Raw genomic sequence first — 22,273 nt, 5'->3', positions numbered from 1 at the left:
CCACTTGTCTGTCAGGTTCTCCATGTTCAGAATAGGTACCAAGGGTTGAAGCTGGATGTAGTGTCAGGACTGGGCCAAGGGCAGTGCTGAAACTGAGGCCAGGGGACAGGCTGTGGGTCAGAACCTGGGTCACCCTCCATAGACAAGCCAAATCGGGATCGTAGTTCGGAGTCCAGATGCAGGCCAAAGGTCTAAACCAGGTTGGAGTCAGTCCAAGGGCCTCAGGGTCGAGAGCTGGGTGCTGGGCTGGACGGGTTCATGAGCAGGGCTGGAGCGAGCTGGAATAGGTCCTGGATAAGGCTGGAACAAGACTGAGGTAGGATCAGGGACAGGAGTGAGGGAAGGCTGTAAACCTAGGAAGTTTGTAACACCACAAGGCAGTAGGAGGGTTCCTAGCTGAGTGGTGCTATTGCACAGACTAACACATGGCGCTGGTGGTGAGAATGAAATACCTGTGCCAGGGTGGGGGGTCATCTGACCCAGGCTCTGCCCAGGGATAGGCTGCTCCCGCATGTCTGAGGGATGAGTCACTGCAGGCTCTGATGGAGGGGGGTGCAGGTTTGCCTCACACCTTCAGTCGTACACTTCTCCACCACATGTATGAGTGTCTGCATTGCTACCATGCAGTCAACAGGGGTGAACGAGCGTCCGTCGATCAATGTCTACGAGCCTCCCTCCAGCAATACAAATAATAATAAATGAACAGCTGCAAGTGGCAGCATTAAATAACGAGAGGCTGTGAAGTAACCATCATCTTCTTAGGATGTGGAAAGATCCTGGGGACTGGCAGCACTTGTAATATCCAGAGACTTCCAATGAGCCTCTCCCTGGGACACATTCCTCCCAAAGACTCATCAGAGAGATCAATGAAGGAAGCTAAGGAATGGCCTAATATAGGCACTTCATCAAGCAGGCAGAAGTGACAGAATGGCAACAATTGCAGAAGAAAAGGAGACAAACCAACAGGACTCTGTCATTACCAAGATTATATGAACCGTGCCAAAGGCAGCGCATCGGGACTTCACAATATGCACCTGAACATGTGAGGCCAGTATGGGAATTCAGAAGCTAGAAGTAAAGTGCTCACGACTGGCAGTAGAACTGGGAATCCTGTCTTTGATAGAAATAACTCTTGTGGGGGAAAAGACATTCAGACAAGAGTTTTCCTTCTTTAAGCTTGTACCTTGTACAATGAATAATAATTAAGGCTGAGTGTCATGGAGGTCGTAGAAGTCATGGATTCCGTGACTTTCCGTGACCTTTGTGAGCAGATCAGGCAGCCCCTGGGCCAGCCACACTGGCTGCTGCTGGGGCAGTTTGGGTGGGGGAGGGAGCTCAGGTCTGGGGCAGGGTGTTGGGATGCGGGGTGATGCTTACCCTGGGGGGTGAGGGGAGGGAGGCTCCCCGGAAGCAGCTGGCATGTTTCTGCAGCTCCTAAGCAGAGGGGCCAGGGGGCTCTGCACGCTGCCCCCGCCCACAGGCGCTACCCCTGCAGCTCCTATTGGCGGGACTCCCCTAGCCATCCCCCACCCAGGAGCTGCAGGGACATGTGGAGCCGGGTAGGGAGCCTAACAGCCCCACCAATTCTCCCCCCAGCACCAGCGGGGTTCCCGGGCCACCCCCCAGCACCTGGGGTCCCCCTGGACTGCTCCCCCTCAGAGCACCCCTGGCTCAAGTTTTAGTTAGGGGTATATAGTACAAGTCATGGACAGGTCACAGGCCATGAATTTTTGTTTCCTGCCCATGACCGATCCATGACTTTTACTAAAAATACCCATGACTAAAACGTAGCCTTAATAATGATGGATGTGGTGTCAAATGATCTGTCTTCTGACGAACCCCATTTGTGTTAGAAAAGGCTATGAAGTCTATCTGTGCAATGTGTGGCTGTGAAATCATAGGATCATAGAAATTTAGGGCTGGAAGGGACTTCGAGAGGCCAGACCACTATGCCGAGGCAGGACCAAGTAAACTTAGACCATTCCTGGCAGGTGTTTGTCTAACCTGTTCTTAAAACTCTCCAATAACAGGGATTCCATAACCTCCTTTGGAAGCCTATTCCAGAGCTTAATTAGTTAGGAATTTTTCCTCATACCTCACATAAACCTCTCTTGGTGTAAATTAAGCCCATTACTTTTTGTCCTGCCTTCAGTGGACATGGAGAACAATTGATAACAGTCCTCTTTATAACAGCCCTTAACACAATTGAAGATGCTATCAGGTCCTCTCTCAGTCTTCTTTTCTCAAGACTGAACATGCCCAGTTTTTTTTTAATCTTTCCTCATAGGTCAGGTTTTCTAAACCTTTTATCATTTTTGTTGCTCTCCTCTGGACTCTCTCTCCAATTTGTCCACATCTCTCCTAAAGCTCACCCAGAATTGGACACAGTGCTGCAGCTGAGGCCTCATCAATGCTGAGTAAAGCGGGACAATAACCTCCCGTGTCTTACACGCAACACTCCTGTTAACACACCCCAGAATGATATTAACCTTTTTTGCATCTGCATCACACTGTTGACTCATATTCAGTTTGTGATCCACTGTAACCCCAGATCCATTTCAGCAGTGCTACTGCCTAGCCAGTTTTTTCCCATTTTGAGCATTTGATTTTTCCTTCCTCGGTGTAGTACCTTGCATTTCTCTTTACTGAATTTCATCTTGTTGATTTCAGACCAATTCTCCAATTTGTCTGTGGCTAAATGCTAGTACTTCAGAGAACGTTCTTTTTTTCTGCTCTTCGTTTGATGTGGTTGGGCTGTATAAATATTAAATAGATGTGTTCTCATGAATCATCTGTTGATTGTCCACACTGCTCTCCTGTCCCATCAATTAGATTCTCCTGTAAATATGCAAATGGTGGTGTTAGCCATCCTTGAAGACCACATACCCAACTGAACACATTAGCAGTTTAACACCCTATTAAAACCATTATCACCCAAAGAGTGGTAAGAATTGAATGACAACAGAAATTCCTGTTATGACGGAGAAGGGGAAGTGAGACTGACATAGCTAAAGAGAAAGATGTATATGGTAGAGCTGGTGAGAAAAACTTCAATGGTGCCATCAAAACTAAAATGTTTCATGAAATTGTGTCAATTTAGCTGAAATTTTGTTTTGGAAAAAAAAAGTTCTGAAGGATTTTTCAATATTTCATTTTAAAATGACTTTTTGTTTTTTTATTTTTTCATTTTGTATGATACTATATACTATTATAATATTAAAATAAAAAAAAAATCAAAATGAAACATTTCAGTTGACCCAAAACAATGTAAAAATAAACCCCTTTTGCTTTGTGGAGAATTTTCGGTTTCAGTCTGATTTGGAATGAAGCCAAATTTTGAAATGTCAAAATCCTTCATGAGATGGAATTACCATCCTCTGCACAGCTCTAGTATATCTGTATCCAGAGTTATAGCAAATAAGTCTGTGGCTGTGCATGCACAGCATGATGTGATATTTCCACTGTGTATTATTGCTGTAAAATATGTATATATATATACACATGTACACACATTTGTGAGTGTGACATTGCAGCCCATATTCTTCACAGTAATATTATTATGATATGATTATGGCATAATTCTGATGTATTTTATTCAAGCTGGGTCATGTGAGATATCATTGGAAAGGTTATGATTTACTGAACATGAATTTGTATGCCTGTATCATTTTTGTATCTGAAGTTAGGAATATTGACTATATATCTGTATTACAAATGTGTTTACACCTGGGGAATGCCCACTAGGCAAAAGACTCTCAGGCCTTGTCTACACTGCCGCTTACAGCGTTGAAACTTTCTTCACTCAGGGGTGTGCAACCCCCCCACCCCGAGCGATGCAAGTTTCAGCGCTGTAAAGTGGCAGTGTAGAACCACGCTCCCAGCACTGGTAGCTATTCCCCTCATGGAGGTGATTTTATTACAGCCACAGCAGTGCTTTAACGTCAACTGTGTAGACATACCCTCAATCTAGATGGCTGGCTGGGAAGGGCCCATTCAGGTTAATGAGCCATTAGGAAAACAATAGGCCTTAGAAGAAGCTTATATTCCTGAACCTGGGGAGTGTTCCTGAGGATGCTACAAACAGCCTCTGACTCATGGCCGCTGTGGCACTACCAGATCAACTGGTGCCGGACTCCATCTTGGAATATCAGTGTTTTTCCCCTGACTGGTGTGGGAACCAGGCTTTGAAACAAAGAGTTCCCACCATATGCAAAAGCTTTATAAGGGAGGGGAGTGACATCATCGAGGTTCTTCACTGACTCCCCACCCAAAGAGACTCTTGGAAACACCTAAGGAACAGAGAGACTGAACTGGGGGAAGTGCTGGACCCAGGCTAAAGGGATTTTTAGCATGTGAATGGAACACCTGGGGATTTTAAGCTGAGCAGCTTAAATTAGTGCAGCTTGCCCCTTAAGAATCTGCAGCCTGCTGGTATCACCCCTTAGGGTGAGAATCTGCTATTCATATCCAGTCTCTTTAGTATGTTAAGCTTAGTTTGCGTGTTTTGTTTATTTGCTAGGTAATCTGCTTTGATCAGTTTGCTATCCCTTATAATCACTTAAAATCTGTCTTTTGTAGTTAATAAACTTGTTTTTGCTTTGTCTAAAACCAGTGTGTGTGGAAATCATAACTCGGAGGGCGAATTTCATGAGTGTATGCCGTACAGTTCCCTGTGCAGCGCAAGACGGTATAATTTTGGGTTTACTCTCCAGAGGGGAGTGCGTGCCTGAGTAGCTGGGAGATTCCTAAGCTGAAGCCTCCCCATGCACAGCTGATTAGAGCATCTGTATGTAACTACAGCTGGATGTGTCCCTACTTGTATGTGTGCTGGTAAAAGTGCAGGCGGGAACCTGGGAGAGGGCTCGGCAGGCTGGTCACAGCAGTACAGTGTAAAGGGAGCCCAGGCTGGTGGATCGGGGGCCTAAGTGGTACTCCACTTACTTGTGCAGATCAGCCATGTGGGCATGTGGTGGGTGATTAGACCTTTAAACTGTTTGCATTTGCAAGTCTCCTATGAAAAAAGGCCCATGGACTTTGGGTCTCACTTTACATTCATGGTGAAGGAGGGAGAAGGGAAGGAACGGGGGTATGAGTTAGAATGAGCTTTACAGAAATGCACAGTGGACAAGTAATAAAGCCAATTAACTGTAAATGGGATTCATGTCCTAATTTCAGGCCTGTTTCAGAGAAAAATACCCTGGATCAAGGGAGAGCTGTAAGTTTACCCTGTCAGGAGGCTATGGAGAGCTAGTCCCAGGGAGGTGTTGCTATGATTCTGATTCCACTCAGCCGTTTGGGTTGGAGAATGTACGTACACAGTCACAACTGCTGCTGAGAGCAAGCCACGGGGCAAACATGGTTACTCTGATACATGAGAGGCTGCTGCCCAGAGACACCTGTAGGCGAGAATATGCTGTAGGAAACCAAAGTTCTGTACATTGGAGAGTGCAGTCTGTGCACATCTCGGCTGAAAAACATCCTTTGTGCCACCCTGTGGCAAGGAAGGAGAAGAATCCAGCTTTCAGGCCAACAATTTCAAAAGTCAAGCGGTGAGCACAGGGTTTGCCAGCGGCCAGTATGTGTATGGGAGGAAGAGAGGTCACCTTTTCAGGGAGTTAAGGATGGAAGGTCAGCCTCAAAAGTCACCATCCAGTTACACCTTTAACATTACCCTGTGTTGTCCTGTTTGTGGTTATATGGGGTGATTTTTCAAAAGGCCTGAAGCCTGGCCACCTCCCGTTATGGGGGAGCAATGAATTCACACCCATCTTCGCCTGCTTGCAAAATGAATTGTGAGTGCCAATCAGACCACCTGCACTGTACAGTTTTTATAGCCTCTTTAGATTTAATGTAAAAGCCTATAGGCAAGCCCTGGGCATCAGGACAATGCGCAAAATTCCGGTTGGAATGATCACCCAGCAACAGAGCTGCCTTCCCATCGAATAAAGCAAATTAATCTCACTGGAAACAATATCGTGAAAGGAGCAAGTGCCCAGATTTGTTCCTTTAGGTGCAAAAATGTGGGACCCAATTACACCCACAGAAAGGGAGGTGGGGACCTCAGCTCTTCTGAAACTTTGGTCCTACAAATAAGTATCAGAGAAGCCTCTGTGTGTGTCTATGTGTGTGTGTTAGATATTAGGAGAAACTCCAAGGACAGTTCGGCACAGGAATAGGTTGCCCAAGGAGGCTGTGGGATCCCTGCCCATGGAGGATTTTAAGAACAAGTTAGACAAACACCTGTGGAAGTAGAGCAAGAACTGACAGGGATTTGAAGGGGATTTCAATGCAAACAGTCCCCTCTGTGAGCAAGAGTCAGGCTAGCTGTTACCCTAATAACACGAAACTTGTGTGTGAGGTGAGTGGGAAAGACCTGTGTGAGACGTTGTTGCGACCTTGTGTTAGATATGGAATGTAGTCTAGAGTCTAAATAGAAGTGAGAAAAATAAGATGACCTATGTATAAACAAAATGCAGCTGTTGCTTATTATTGTATGCAACCAAAGGTATAAATGCTGCTGTAATTGTTTACCTGGCAAGAGACCTGTTTAGCTCTCTCCCTCCACGCAATTGCTAGAGATAATAAAGTATCTGACTTTGCTGCACCCAACCAGAGAGTGAGAACTCTGTTTTTCTCCAACACACTTGTCAGGGATGGACTAGGTTTACTTTATTCTGCCTCAGCATGGTGGGCAGGACTAGAGAACCTCTTGAGATTCCTTCCAGCCCTACATTTCTGTAGAGTGTGTGTGTGTGTGTAAGACATATTTGTACAACTGTGTGTCTGTACACCCATTGTCTGTGTGTCTCAATGTACAGGACAGGTTTGCATCTATGAGTCAATGTCCTGTGCTCACCACTGTAAAGTTGAACTTTATTGCATTTCCACACCACAGTATATGATTGTTCTAATTGTGTTTTTCTGGCTCTGTTCTTATTCTAGTCACTACTGTAGTTCTCATTCTAGACGTAGGAGAACACTGAGCTATATCACATCTCCCTGTGTGGCAGTTGTTGGTAAAGGCTGACTTTTCAATGGTGACCCGGCTGTCGAAACATATGCATGTGCACTTGAGTGCATCTCTATGCCTGGATGCATAAGACTAGCAACAAGTGGCCAGGATTTAGAGAGCAGATAACCTGTTCTCCCATTGTGCACATTATGTGTATAGCCAGGACTTGTAAGGAATCCAGAAAAGGCAGCAGGAGGGGCTAATGAAATCATCTGAGAGAGGCAAGGCACCAGAACCCAGGTATGGAGTCTGCAAAGGTGCCAGCTCACAGCCTCCTCCCAGGGCTGCTGATTGTGAAGAGGCTGCACTATCATCTGTCACCTTCCATAGGCATAGAAGCTGATGGCCAGGTTTTCAAAAGTGCGCAGGGCCCCGTCCCCCATCTGAAGATGATGGGAGCTGCTGTATGCTGAGCACTGTTCAAAATCTGGCCCTAGGGTTTTAATCCCACTCACCCACTCTTACCAGGATCAGTTCCCATTAGCTATGACCTCACCATTTCCATTAGAATTCTGTATAGCGAAACCACGCCCAAAGCCATATTCACACCCTGCTCTGGTCTTAGTGTACATTCATGGTCTGTGTGTATCACACTTTAGTGTGTAATGGCATCACTTTTCCAGCAGAGGGTTCTAGCGCCCCAAATATAAGGGAATAGGAAGACAACTGCTGCCTTTGGTTGGCATGATCACTTTCTGCTCGAGGGTTATTTTACAGCTTCACCATTCTATACTGCAGCTGGTATTTCTGGGCTGGAATCTCTGCGGGGTATTAGGTTTGGAATCTTTCCCTTGCAGTAACATGCATATCGTCTCACAGCTTTCAGATACGTCTTGATGGGGGTGAGAGTCTCCTTTATTTCTCCCAAACTAACAACCCGCGTTAGGCTGAACCAACCCTTCAGCTGAGGAAGGCAGCGATTGTTCTGAAGCCGGTGAATAACCCTGCAGGGGAAACTGAGGGGCGTGTGTGGGCCAATGGGCAGAGTAGGCTGCCTCTGTAGTGCTCCCACACCATCCACCCCAGTCCCCAGCCCTTCAAGTGACATTGCCGTTCTGGGCTGTACTCAAAGTTGCCACTTTTTGAAAACTTCGTCCTTGAAATTAAAATCGGTTCCACAAGTACAATGACTTCCCCTCTACTGTACCTGTAGGTATTCATAAATTGGTTACTGTAGGTTGCTCATGAGCAAAGATCTGCACACACTAGCTTGTTATTTACTGAAGGGTCTCTTCCCTGAGTGCTGAAATGTTGTACTCTTATTTGTTACAGTGTTGTGGGGTCACTCGTGAGCAGTGGGCAGCATGCCTTGCTTTGTTATTGTAGGGTCTCCCCCAGAATGCTGAATTGTGTGAGCTGATTTGTTACAGTGTTGTGGGGCACTCGTGAGCAGCATGCCTGGTTTTTTTAATTGTAGGGTTCTAAATGGGAGCTGGGCTGCTGGCATCAAAGTTTTTAAAAGCCAGAATTGACACGTGTTTTGAAAAAGCATTCCTTAAAAAAGCCATGAATTGTTCACACAGATGTAAGGGAACAAAGTCAGGTGTTATAAGTCAAATTCTGGGTTACACAATCCTAAGCAGTCCTTTAAAAAATGAGGCAAGGAAGCCATGTTACCATGTCCTAAACACACCCTCCCCGGCCTTTGACTCTAAAAATACACAATAAATAAAGTGAGCAGATAACTGTTTATTATTGCACGTAATCCAGCAGAACTGACTAAAAATTCTGGCCGGTATTACACCGATCGTGGACAGTGCACATCTTGCAAAACCTGTGAAGAAGGCAGTCCTTGTGAAGAATGAAATGTCTCTCTATCTTTGTAAGACCTGAAAAGTTTATCAAAATATCCTAGTCATTTTTGAAGGCATGCAGTTTGAGGTAAATCTGTTACTTTGCATCTAAAGAAACAAAAGCCCTAAGGGGCTACATGCATATATATATATATATATGCATGTAGCCCCTTAGGGCTTTTGTTTATAAAAGCAAATCTACCTACTTTTCTCAGAACATTACTGGGAACAAAGCACATTACTGAGTGCACATCACATGCATACAAACTGGGAGAGAAATCGCCTTAGCATTTTTTAAAAGATCCGGTTTTGTGCTTAGAGATAAATAAAGATCTCTTAGATCTCTCAGTCATATACGTGGTTAAAAAAAGCAACAGGCATATTGAAACGGTACAGCTGGCAACTAAGTGCCAGCAAATGGGTCATAAAATTTCAAAGCAACTGAGCCTGGTGTTTACAATACATTTATATTTAGAAAAAGAAGACAGGTTCAAAAAAGATGAATTGCTACCACGCTGTGCTCTGTGAAAGTTCCTAAGAGATACTTCTCTGCTTTCTCAGGGCTGGAACAGACACATGGTTTCCAGACAGGGATCAAATTAATTTCTCCTCCCACAATTAATACCATGTAAGAGCTACTGTGGCAACATTCCTGAGCTAAATATAGTCACAAAATAAACGTGTGAGGGGTGGGGGGTGGGGGGAGGCGGAGAAAGAGAAAAGAACTATCACTCCTGTTTATCTGATTTTATCTTCAACAACTGATAAATTATACCTAAACTGCACAGAGGATTTTACCCCTGTGTCTCCAATCTGTATTAACCCCCGCACATTTGCCACATTGTATCTGAAATCCTTACAGATTGGCATTTGGAACTGTTCCTCCCTCCCCTTTTATCCATCAGTTTTCTGCCATTCTTTTCTCTCTCTCACGTTCTCCCAGCTGGTACTGGGCTGTGGGACTTTAGGGTACATGAGGTGCATGATCCACCGTAAATACATTTTAAAAATACCGTAGAAATTGATACAAAATACTTATCGATTTTAAAAAGAAAGAACTGTCCGAGCACTCAGTCTCACACTAAACTGTAACTTCATCTGTGCCATCGTTATCTGCTTGTATTGCGACAGGTCAGAGCATATTGTGAAGGAAGTATCTCATTACAAAAGTACAGTCGGACTGTCAGTTTGTAGTTCTTTGTAGGATTATTGCAAATCGCTAAGGCCTCTGTGTCTAGAACACCAGAACACTGCCTAGAATTGTCCCCTCTTTAGTTTATTGCTGGTTAACGCCTATGTGCTGGGTCTTTTTCAGCATGAGGCCCAGATACACTGGAGTCTGATTGGATCCCTTGTTTTGTTTTCTCACAGAAATACCTGAGCTCTTCCATTTTAATGGTGCTGCATACGATTGTTTGAAAAATCCATTCCCTTTTGTTGGGACAACAAGGACAGAAGGCCATGCCTGCAGCCCAAGGATGAGCGAGAGAAGACACTGGAGAGGAGCAATAATGGCATCTCTGTATTTGGAAGCTAGTTGCCTAGTTTAATAGTAACTTACATCAGGCTCTGAATGCAACATTTAAACTGCGGGGGGGGGGGGGGTTGTTTGTTTGTTTGTTTTAAACAAAGGAATTCGGGCCAAATATTTCTTCAAAAATTACAGCTGTGGAGTAATTTGCTGCAAAATGATCCTAACTGCTGGTGTTGTGGACAACTCTCAGCCACAAGACCCAGTGTGTGGGTGCTGCATAGTCCGTAAGCAGACATGGTCTCCATCTGCTAGTATTTACCCACTCAAGTGAAACAGCCTCTGATTAGCCTATCTGTCAAGCATGTACAAGGCAATGCAACCTCCCTACTGGTTCTTCAGCAGCAGCAGCATGTGTGATCCAGCTATCGGGTCTGAGGATGCTTGCTTGCTTTACACTCAGCCCAATTTCAGTTGCCCCTCAGCAGGAAATTATTACGGAAGCCGGGAGAGGAAATGCTTTTGGTTTCTTCACCAGTGACTTCCAAGTATGGTTCCCTCAAGGCTATGCCTTGTTAGTAAATAATTTAACTCCATTTCTGTAGCAGCAGCAGAAGCAGCCTAAGGCTTTTGCTAACAGTGGATTGATAATACTCTGGGATTTAGTGGAGTGGTTGAACATCCCCAGCTCTGGCCTGGCTGTTATGAGTGTTCCTGGCTAACGTGTGCATTGTATTATCTCCTTACGTTTACTGACATTCTTTGGGAAAATCTCTGACACGGAGTCAATCAAGGGAGTCAAAGAACACAGGGCACTTAAGTGTACATGCTTCTACAACTACAGATAAATCCCTCTTCCCTGGCACGATCAGTGACTTTGGTGAGAACACTTTAAGGCAATGGCTAGTTCCTAGAAACGAGGAGGGTTGCAAAAATCCAGGCTTCTTTTTGTTGGACTGGAGAGTCACCCGCAAACTGGGAGCAGTGATGCTAACCAGATAATCTGAAAGCTTTATTTTAAGGTTCATGTTTGTGGTGCAACTTTGGGTTCTAAAGTCCTCCTCTCTGATGTTTCCATATGTCCAAGAGTTTAATCCCTGCCAAGGTCCATGGTCTACATCAGTGGTAACACCTGTTCCGGGCAAAGATCAATGGAAGAGTTAGTGAAGAGCAATATGTACAACCATTCCTAGGTATGTTGTATGAAAGCATGAGGAGCTTCTGGTCAGAGGGAGTGTGCTAGGATGGCATCTCCCTTTCTGCCTGGATCCTTTATAAGGGAGGAAGCTGGGCTCAGTCCTTAAGACCGAAACACGTGCTTCCCGTGCTGCAAGTTGTCTGTGGGCAGATTTGGAATGAACTTGAAACCAGGCTGCTAAGAGCTGCTGTTTATCCTACTGCAAAAGGCAGTAAAGACTATTAATGTATTTCCCCCCACAGGTTTCATTCACACCGTTGGAATAATGATTAATACATTAAGCTAAATAAAGCAGAGTTTAGCTGAGCTGTTTTAGCTACTGGTCGTCCCAACAGAACGGGAGCTTGAGTCAAACTTTGAATGGGCATGAGCTGAAGAAGGGCCTATGAGCATTAATTCAGGCTTGAGGCCAAGTCAGGACTAAGATTAGGGTGCAAATTCAATAGTTTCCTTGCACATTTTCAGCCCAAGATGACAGAAAGCTTGTGTGAACTTATGAGAGATTTACTGTCTGGGCCTGTAGCCTCACAGGGACTGTGTGCAAGATTTTAATGCCACCAAGCCTAGGCTAAACCTTCATCCCCATTCAGTGTCCAGACCAGTCTCTGATCCGTAGTTTAACCCTTATCTGAACCAGGCTAGCTCTACCAATGCTGGAAATCTTACTCTGTAAGTCATGCTCATCTAACTGGGGTGGGGGAGCGAGGTTAAAAGTATATCATGTGACTTACACTCAGCCAAAACAGTTCCGATGTGAATGTTGAAAAACGAAGTCCCACCCCCATGAAAAAACAACTGACCAAGAATTCTTCAGCTAATATTTTTGATAACACATTTGAGAATCCCTATTGGCTTGCAAACTAATTGCAACAACAAAAAGAGGCGACACTTATTGAATAAATTATTGGCTGTGAATTATTGGTGCAGCCGGCAAAGTTGGCCATTTTAAAAAGAAAGAAATTGGAGTCTTTCTTTAAGGAAATATTCAAAACAGGAGCAGGGAATTTTCTCCCACTGAACTCATTCCACTCTTTCATTTCCATGAATATGTCGATCTTACCTTGACTGAGGGGCACATCATGTCAGAAAATGTACAAATAAGATGGCCAGACCAATATTCAATAAGATGACCATGCAGATCATGATTGTGTTAGGTCCCTAAGGGAAAAAAGCCAAAGCAAAGTATTAACCACCATGATTCAAATGCAGACATAGCTACAGTTCCCTGAGCTACCACCCAATTCAAAAGACACTTTGAAACCAATTTCTTTCCAAAATGGGTGCCTAAGTCTAGACACCTAAATAACTGGCCTGATTTTCAAAAGTGCTGAGTATCCAGCAGCTCTCACTCTTGTTCTTTGATTAAATCTTCTTCGCTATCTGACCAGGCTGAGAAGACCATGGCAGTCTCTCTGGACTTGTGCAAACGACTAGTATAATTCATTTCAAGTTGTTTTTCAAAATTCCATTGCCTCTGCCACAAATTGTCCATGTTTGCAATGTTGCTGTTTTTAAGAAGAAAAACATACTTTATTTTTGCTAGATTGTCTTAATGTGGGACTAGAAGAGAAAATAGCATGTTGAGAAAAGAAAAGCCATTTTCTTGTGATATTGATTTTCCGTCGTTGTTTTATTGTATTATTTGATGCTCCAACACTGCCATGTGGCTGGGTGAAAATTTTAATTTCCTCGTAGGTGGAGAGATAGATGAAGCACAGGCTTATTTTACACACCCACATCTGATGTGTGAAAACTATTCCAGGAATAGAGAGAGACAAAGGAACATTTTAAATACAATGTTGGACAATAATTTTCTGTGTGACAATTTCTTTTTCATCCAGAGGCAGGACTGGCAGTGAAAGTTACTTTGGGAGAAAAAACAAACAAACCCCTCTTACAAATGGCTATGGGACCCAAAAGGAAACTGGATGCATGGAAATGATTACACTGCACAAAAGCCAGAAGTTGTGGATCAATTTTGGTCCCTTTAGTGTCACGCATGTGAATTGCATAGCTAGACTACAGCAGCAGTTGGGGTTACAATGACCGGGGAAAGAAAGGCCATTACCTGAACTGGGGGAGGAGAAATGAGCTGCTAACAAAGGTCATCACATGGAATGCATATTACTTTCAGGCTGAAGAGTAACTGGATTCCTTCTCAAGGGGGCACTTTTATACAGTAACCTGAGGTTGTAACGATCAGTCACCCTCACATGCTTGTCATCAGGGCCACCTCAGACTGGATCAGAATAACTTTTAAACTTCTGTCTTCAAGCCATGAGCCCAAACCACAACCCCAGATTCAATTGCTTGCGGGACTTGGGATCCTGATCTGCTGGCCAGCCCCTTTCTCTCTAGTGGGCAAAATTAAACCTGGCATCAGAACACAATCAGGAGCTTCAGGGAACATTCAGATCCCAATTTCAGGGCAGGGGCCTGTCCCACTATTAGGGAGGAATGATAGTCCAGTGGTTAGGGTGGTAGCCCGGAGCACAGAAAACCTGCATTCAATTCCCCACTCTGCCACAGACTTCCTGTATGACCTTGGCCAAGTCACTTAGGCCAAGATTTTCAAAAGCAACTAATGACGCTGAGTGTCTAAAATTTGGAGAGCCTAGCTTGAGATACTGGAAATAGGCCTGATTTTCAGAGGATGGGTGTTCAGCACTTTCTGAAAATGAGGGCCCTTTACATTGTCTCAGGTTGAGACACCCCAAATTGAAGCACGGGAAATCACCAGTTACTTTTGAAACTCTCAGTTGGTCTCTCTGTGCCTCAGCTCCCCATCTGTAATAACACAGAGACATTGGGGGGCTAAATATAGTAAAAAGATTTTGAGGCGCTCAGGTACTATGGCAACGAGGGCCATAAAAGTACCTTAGATAGATTATGTGGACAGGGGTTTTGTGATGTGGGCATCTGTCCACTAGGCCACTATGCTGGCTTTAGACCACGGCTCTCTTGATACAGGCCACCAACCCACCTGGTGGTAACAACGGCTTTTGATTAGGAAGAGGTAAGCCAGTGAGGATCAAATAAGAACCCACCCTATCAGTTACCCCTACCTTGAGGCAGAAAGTCAAACCCAAACTTCATATGACAATCAAAACAATTAATATTTGTAACAAAAGATTCCAAGCACCTCTTTCCCCTGAGACTGGAAGCAGAACTATCTTTAAATAAGATGAGAAACACTATCTTTGTGGTATTACCAGTCCAGCCTAACCCTGGGAAAGCCACTTCTTATGACGGTTCCAGCCTAATTTCTAGGTCATAGAAGTTTGAAGAAGCCTCTGAAACTCTAAGTATCTAAACCTTCAGACCCTTTTGAGGTTCACTTATTAATATTCACTGCCTAGTTGTTCCAGATACAAACCAGTGAACTGGAGCTGAAAGGTCAATTCCCAATCTCCTGAGCCATTCTGTCGCTAGCAGGAAACCTTGCATTAGGCATGGATAAAACTATCCCAGAGATCTTTCATAGTTTCATAGATTTTAAGGCCAGAAGAAACGCTGGGGCATCTGGTCTCATCTAAAGTTATATTAAATTTAAATTACCTCGAATTAACCAAGATACTGGCAAGATGCTTCACCAGAAGTTGAACTCTCAAACCAGCCTTCCAACGTGCATGTGCAGATTTTGTACCCACACTTGCACATGCAAATTGGTGAGAGGTGTGCAACCACCCCAAGTGAATGCACAATTTCAAAGGCGGCTTTGAAAATCTGGCCCCACATGCATAAAATTCCCATTCTAATAGGCTACCATGCAACATCACCTCTTCAAATTCATCCACTTCCTGTGTCACTGCTTCAGAGGAAGGCTCCTTCTTAGCTACCACTGTAGGTTCAGGTTTAGCCAGAGCCTTGGTCTCAGTCTTTTGCTCAGGCTTGGCTTCAGTTGCAGCTTCTGTTTTCACGGCAGCCTTGTGCTCGGCTACATGGTTTTGCTTCAGCTCTTGTTTATGTTTGGGCTCTGGTGCGGGCTGCTCTGGTTTAGATTCTGCTTTGGGCACTGGTTTCTCTTCAGGTGCTGGTTCCTGCTGAGCGATGGGTGTACCTCCCCTCCTCTGAAGTTCTGCTTTGTGCTCAATAGCCCTCACGTCAGTTCTTGGCTCTGGGGAGACCGACTTGGTAGGTGATTTGGGGACAGGGAATGGTTCTTCCTCAAAGTCCAAGGGGGGAGTGACTGGGGAGGTCCTCACTGCATAGCTGTGATAGCCTTGGTATAATTCAACATCAGGTTCTTGCACTATCCTCTGAAGGGGCTTGATCTCCATCTGGTCTGCTGAAGTCCTGGTATTGCTGAGCCGAATGGAGTTCTGTGAGGCAGGTCTGCTGCTGGCTGCTGCCTTCTCCCCATGTGCCAACAGTGCATTGGATGGTGTGCTGGGCCTACTTCCTGTGAGGCTCCCGTCTCTGCTGTGATCCCCATTCCAGTTGCCTGGGCTGAGGAAGCCATCCCTCTGTGAACTCTGCTTTGCCCGCTTTGCCTCCGGTGGCGTTCCAGCAGGACTTGGAGATGGCATTCGGGCTGGATTTTCCTTGTGGTGGGCAGAGTCTTTCTCGTGGAGCTGAGGGCTTTCTGGAGGGGTTGACGGTGGTGGCGATTTGGTTGGTAGTGCTATTGCTTCCATGTTCGCCACAGTCTCGACATTCTCAATGATCTCCTGGAGCAGCTTCCTCTTCTGGTACTCAGGGCCTGGAGGAGAAGAAAGGAAGAGATGTTTAACATCCTCTATGAGTAGTTGGTCACCTTCTGCCTGCCTCTTGGTTCTCATAAGCTAAAGGGTCTACGTGAACACACGCTTAAGGGCCCCTTCCGATCCTTATCATGTGAGAACACAAAGGACCTACTTTTTAGGTGCTCCATGACCTGGCAACTGTTTTTGAGGGTGCAAGTTTGTGCCTGCATAAAACTGCACCTACATTTTTGGGTCTGCACTTCACTGCAGGTGCAAATACTACACATCAAATGACCTGATTTGTAGGTACAAACAGGAAGTTAGATTCTCTCTACTAATATGCATCACAGACCCAACTTTGCACCTCCCAAACTAAATATCTGAAAATCAGGAACAGAGGGTTTTCAGAATCATAGACATTATAGATGGGAAAGATCCTGTAGTCTAGTTGGATTGGCCAGGATTGCTCCCTTCAGTTAGAAGCAGGACCTGCTCACAGATTGTAATGTCTACATTGTCACTTTGCCAAGATACTAGCCTAGGATAAGGTAAATGAGAGAGACAAAGTGGGTGAGGTAATATCTTTTATTGGACCAACTGCTGTTGGTGGAAGAGAGAAGATTTTGAGCTACACAGAGCTCTTCTTCAGGTCAAGGTAAGGTAACTCACTCTGCGTGTGCTGGTTGGTTCCTGCAGGCCTCCTGCCTGAACTCGGCATGTGCTGTTTCTGACATGGACTCTATATAAAGCACCAGGTTCAAGTAACTAAGCCTTTACCTTAAAATATTCTGAGGCCCACTTATGGGGATTGTCTAGTTCCATGGGAGATGGTCTAGGCCAATAGCTTGGATGTGACCCAGCAGGAAGCTTGTGTACCACCCATACTATATTTTTAAGGACAGCCCTGATTTTATGGGTTCATCCTGTGTTCTGCAAGGCCAGTCTGATACAGGCACCAGTCGGTGATTCAACACATTCCTATCTGAAACCGGCACACAGAACCTGCAGGGTTCCTCTGAAAAAATACATAATATGCAGAAAGACAAGAAGGTTCTTCCCACCTAGAGAACATTATTGTATTTCATTCAAGGTCCTCCCAAACCAGCCTTTTGTTGCATTTCCCAGCAGCTAAACAGTCCTGCTGCATTTCTCCGAGTGACTTAACTAGCTGGGGCTTTTACTGAAGATGACACCCCGTTCTGGGTTAAAGGATACACTGAAAAGCCCAAGAGAAGATTCTCTCCCTCTCTGTTAATAAACCTGTCAACTAAAGAAAAATCCCTGCTATTCTAGGGAGAGGGAAATAAAAATTCTCCCATATACCTTTGTAGCTCCTTTCACTCCTTTCACCCAAGAAGCAAAATATTCTTTACAAACAATCAGTATCACAATCGCAGCTCAGTCGAAACACGATGAGGTAGCTGCTGTTCTCTCCATTACGCAGATGGAAAAGCTGAGGCATAGAGATACAAGGTGATGTTCCCAGGTCACACAGTCAGTCATGTGAAGAGCTGGAATAGGATCCCAGAGTCCTGACTGTGCAGAGTACATACCCATTGGTTTGTACTTGACACGGCTCAGCTGTGCCTTGACTGCCGCTACTAGCATGATGACAGCAAGTGCGAGTATGTGTACACGCGCAGGAAAATCAGTGTCGACATAGCCTCAACCTCACCTTCCTGTCTTTCTCCAGATCCCTTCACTCCCCTCCTTCCGAAACAAATGTGAATGTCTCACTCTTCTATTCTTTGTTCTAGTCACTTGCCCTAGAAATTTGTTCCATGAATTGATTTCCCTTTGCCTGAAGAAAGGACTTTCTAACCCTCTCATGTGAAAAGAGCCAGGTTGGATTTTCTTCACTACATCGAAACTCCTAAAATCACAGTATGTTTTCAGAAGAGATTCACCACACATTGGAAACTGACACTTATATCTATCTCTGACGCTGCCCTTCAAACAGGCAGCTAAGGGAAAACCGAGACAAGGAGCTATAGGTCAAAATAAAAAGTCATTCCCTGGTTGGACTTCCCTGCACCTATACAGGGAAAGCCAAATGAGTCATCCAGGCAAAAGGGCCTGTTGTGACAGCCAAGTGCGTAGATGAAGCCTGGCTATAAGCAGCTCCGCAGACCTGTGCAATGTTCAGCTCAGTGACCTCTGGCATGGAGATCCTGTTCAGAACAGCAGAGCAAAGACCCATCACAATTCCACAAGGTGACTCCAGGATTTAGATTTCACTCTGACATCTGACCTCATCTGACTTGCTGGTGTCAACACATCTTAGATTATTGTTTGCCCATCAGTAAATCTTTGCTTCTCGGTAGCCCTGCACAAAGACTGCACAGCAAGTCCCCACCAAACATACCTGCTTATATTTTGAAGTACAGTAGTACAATCTGGCCTCTTTAAAACAAACAACCAAACCCTACCAACCCAGCATGCCCTGCACAGGCTTCTCCCTGTGGGGAGATGATGAAAAAACAAACAACAAATAGATGCGTGGCTACATCGCTTAAAGCACTGCTGGAAGGTGCTATACCAGGGGGCTGAGTGCAGGAATCTAACAGAATGGGGTAGTCGTTGGCCTATGCCAGTTGTCAAAGGGCAGCAGGCAAAGGTGAGGATGCAGGGATGGTACTTTGGCCCCTGGTCTACAGGAGGGTGGTTATTGCTACTGATATAACAGTGGTGCCTAGAGGTCCCAACTGAGACCAGGGCGGCATTGTGCTAGGTGCTGTACATACACTTGTAAGAGACGGCCACTGCCCAAAGCACTTGCAGTCTAAATAGATAAGACAGACAAAGGGTGGGAGAGGACACAGAGGCATAGAGAGAGGAAGTGATTTGCCCAAGGTCACATAGCAGTTTAGTGGCAGAGCCCTAGTGCCTTATGCAGGAGACCACGTCATGTTCCCACTGGTTGCAGCTTCCTTCCACTCCACATGGTCCCAATCCAACACCCCTGCTAAGAATCCTTCTGAGAGGTGGCGGAGAAGATGGAGTCTGTTTCGTCTAGTACAATTGCCAAAAAATCCTGCCTACACTAGAGCAAACAACCCGGATTTAATTAGAGGTGGGTGCCTAAGTGAAACATGTCTGTGGCTATTCATCTGAGTAAACAACTCTATTCAATCTGAGTTCACGCCCCTTTTGTGGTCACTTTCTGCCAAGTATTTCCGCAAACAAGTGTGCTGGCAGAGACAGTGAATTTTAAGGGACTATTCAAGCATATCATTCATGTAAAGCAAATTTTACATTTGTAATCCTGACTATTCAGACCAGAAACCTGGTTCCAAGAGCTCTGCTTAGCCGGTCAGGGAACAGAAATACACCAGGGGTCCAGTTTGTGTTGTGAACATCAAATACAACATGCTGCCTGTGACTGATCAGCAGAGCAAGAACCACTGGCAGGAATTACTTGGCGAAGCATTTTGAACAATGAATTTGTCAAGTGTTTGTCCAGCACCTAGCACAATGGGGTGCTAGACAGTCCACAACAGGAGCACCTACGTGCTGTGGTAATACAAATGATCAATAATAATTCGAGCCAATCTTAAACTGCAGTCTGGGAACAGACCGAGGCGACACACATTAAAACATTCATTATTTGCTCTGAATTAGGCTTTTGGCTCCTGTTCAAGCCATGCCACCTACATCTGTCTTTGGGAACAGCATCCCCTGTGTGGTTCTGCTGAACCTGAGAGCTTCTGGGGAACACAGAAGTACGTAGCAGAGTATGTGCTCCAAAGGAACAGGCCTTTCAGTCGCCCTGCAGTGGACTATCTAGCCCAGGGGTCAGCAACCTTTCAGCAGTGGTGTGCCGAGTCTTCATTTATTCACTCTAATTTAAGGTTTCGCGTGCCAATAATACATTTTAAACCTTTTTAGAAGGTCTCTTTCTGTAAGTCTATAATATATAACTAAACCATTGTTGTATGTAAAGTAAATAAGGTTTCAGAATATTTAAGAAGCTTCATTTAAAATTAAATTAAAATGCAGAGCCCCCCGGACTGGTGGCCAGGACCTGGGCAGTGTGAGTGCCACTGAAAATCAGCTCACGTGCCGCCTTCGGCACCGGTGCCATAGGTTGCCTACCCCTGATCTAGCCGTTCAATCTCTTTTTCTCCCTTCCCCCAAGTATTAACTGAGGTTTTGAGCCTGGCCTGGAAGTTGATTGACTCCCGCTAAAAATCAGCGGTGTGAGCAGTATGCTGCTAACTCTGGCCTGTATAGGGTGACTCCTACCAAAGGTGGGGGTAGGGGAGAAGTATAGGATTTATTTTAGCCACCCTGCCCTGCCTGCACGCTCCTGTCAATCATAAAGAGACCCATTCAGGGCCATTTATTTCTGGCTGCAACTAGATTATTTGGAGGCCATTCCACCAGTTGTTCAGTCTCCTCAAAATAGTGCCCAGCAGCCTCCCCGCCTGCCTTGGGTTCCTCGCCTCTCAGCTGGTGCCGTGTTCTCCCTCTGAATAATTCACAATCTCACAAACATGCCGGCACTCCCCGCCTCTCTCACTCGCCGGCGTTTGCTCAGCCTCTGCCTTGTCGCCTGCCTCTGAGTGCGACATTTCAGCGAGGCCCTTTCCCTGCAGATTTTTGCCCCTGTTTGTTACACCTGTGATACTGGCTGGGCCTCCGTGCAGAATACTCACTAAAGGGCTGATGCGATTTGCACTGGCAACGTAGGTGCTCTTTTTGCACCCGTCTAAATGAACTGCAGGTACAAATATGAGCACTTTGTATTTCTAACTACTTGAGTGGCACCCACAAAAGAGGGGCAGCCCTCTTGGGGTATGTCTTCACTGCACAGTTACCAAGGCCCCTATCTGGGTTTTAGCCCAATGCCCCCAACTGTCCACACAAAAAAACCTCTGACCTGTGTTTGGAGGTGCTTTAAGTCTGGGCTGGTTGGCCCGGCTGAGAGTGTGGGTTTGAACCTGGGTGCTTCACTCAAGCTGGAAACTGCTCACTTTGTAGTGAGAATGCAGGCAAAATCACTCAAGAAATGACAGTCCTCCAGTTCTTTCCCACGATTTCACCCAGAGGATAGACAAGTTCTCACGCAATTGACATAATTAACTGGGAATGACTCCTAGAGCCTCTCAGCACAAAGAAAAAATGGTTTCTTGCCTTTCATAACTGTTTTTCTTTGAGATGTGTTGCTCACGTCCATTCCATTCTAGGTACGCGCGCCTACATGTGCGTGAACATCAGAGATTTTTGCCTTAGCGGTACCAGTAAAGCTGGCTGTAGCGCCCTCTAGAGTGCCGCACTTATGCCGCGGTATGTCCTTACATCATCTCAGTTCCTTCTTGCCGACAACTCCGACCAAGAGGCAGGAGGGCGGATGGTGGAATGGACGTGAGCAACACATCTTGAAGAACAGTTACGAAAGGTAGGTAACCGTTTTTTCTTCTTCAAGTGCTTGCTCACGTTGATTCCATTCTAGGTGACTCACAAGCAGTATCCATGGAGGTGGGCTCAGAGTTCACCGTCATGCAGCTTGTAGTACAGCTCTGCCAAAGCCGGCAGACCTTTCAGGAATCGCCCCTGCTGGGTCAGTGCATAGCGCAACGCGAACGTATGGACGGATAACCAGATGGCGGCCTGACAGATCTCTTGGATCGGCACCTGTGCCAGGAAGGCCACCGAAGACTCCTGTGCTCTAGTGGAATGAGCCATCACAACCACTGGTGGGGGCATTTTCGCCAGCTCATAGCACTGGTGGATGCACGCCATGATCCAAGACAAAATTCTCTGGGCTGACTCCTGGCAGCTCTTCATCCTGTCCGCGACAGCAACAAACAATTGCATAGGGAATGGCCACATTCTATCGACGTAGAAGGCCAGTGCCCATCTGACGTCCAGTGTATGCAACCTGCGCCCCTCATCTGATGTGTGAGGCTTTGGACAGAGGACTGGTAAGTAACTGTCCTGGCCCATGTGGAACTGAGAAACAACCGTGGGCAGAAAAGCCGGATGTGGGTGCAGCTGGACCTTGTCCTTGTAGACCGTATAGGGCTGCTCCAACGTGAGCGCCCTGATCTCGGACTCCCGCCATGCCGACATTATAGTGACCAAGAAGGACGCCTTCCAGGGAAGGAGCAG

The 22,273-nt window shown here is 45.6% G+C and overlaps 1 protein-coding gene across 2 annotated transcripts in view; it reads right to left on the bottom strand.

Annotated features, from left to right (window-relative positions):
• Window positions 1-8,999: 8,999 nt before the first annotated feature.
• The window catches only part of JPH2 (junctophilin 2), a 68,819-nt gene continuing 55,545 nt past the window's right edge, over window positions 9,000-22,273 (bottom strand). For both annotated transcript variants that reach the window (XM_039498593.1, XM_039498594.1), the window contains exons 4-6: window positions 15,254-16,176; window positions 12,535-12,632; window positions 9,000-11,408 (exon numbers count right to left, since the gene is read on the bottom strand). In XM_039498593.1, coding sequence (XP_039354527.1) covers window positions 12,552-12,632; window positions 15,254-16,176 — 1,004 coding nt within the window. In that variant the 3' untranslated portion in view covers window positions 9,000-11,408; window positions 12,535-12,551. The remainder of the gene's footprint in view (window positions 11,409-12,534; window positions 12,633-15,253; window positions 16,177-22,273) is intronic.

This window comes from Mauremys reevesii, linkage group 13 (genome assembly GCF_016161935.1).
Source record: "Mauremys reevesii isolate NIE-2019 linkage group 13, ASM1616193v1, whole genome shotgun sequence".
Classification (NCBI taxonomy): domain Eukaryota; kingdom Metazoa; phylum Chordata; order Testudines; family Geoemydidae; genus Mauremys; species Mauremys reevesii.
This window is presented reverse-complemented; position numbering and strand designations above follow the sequence as displayed.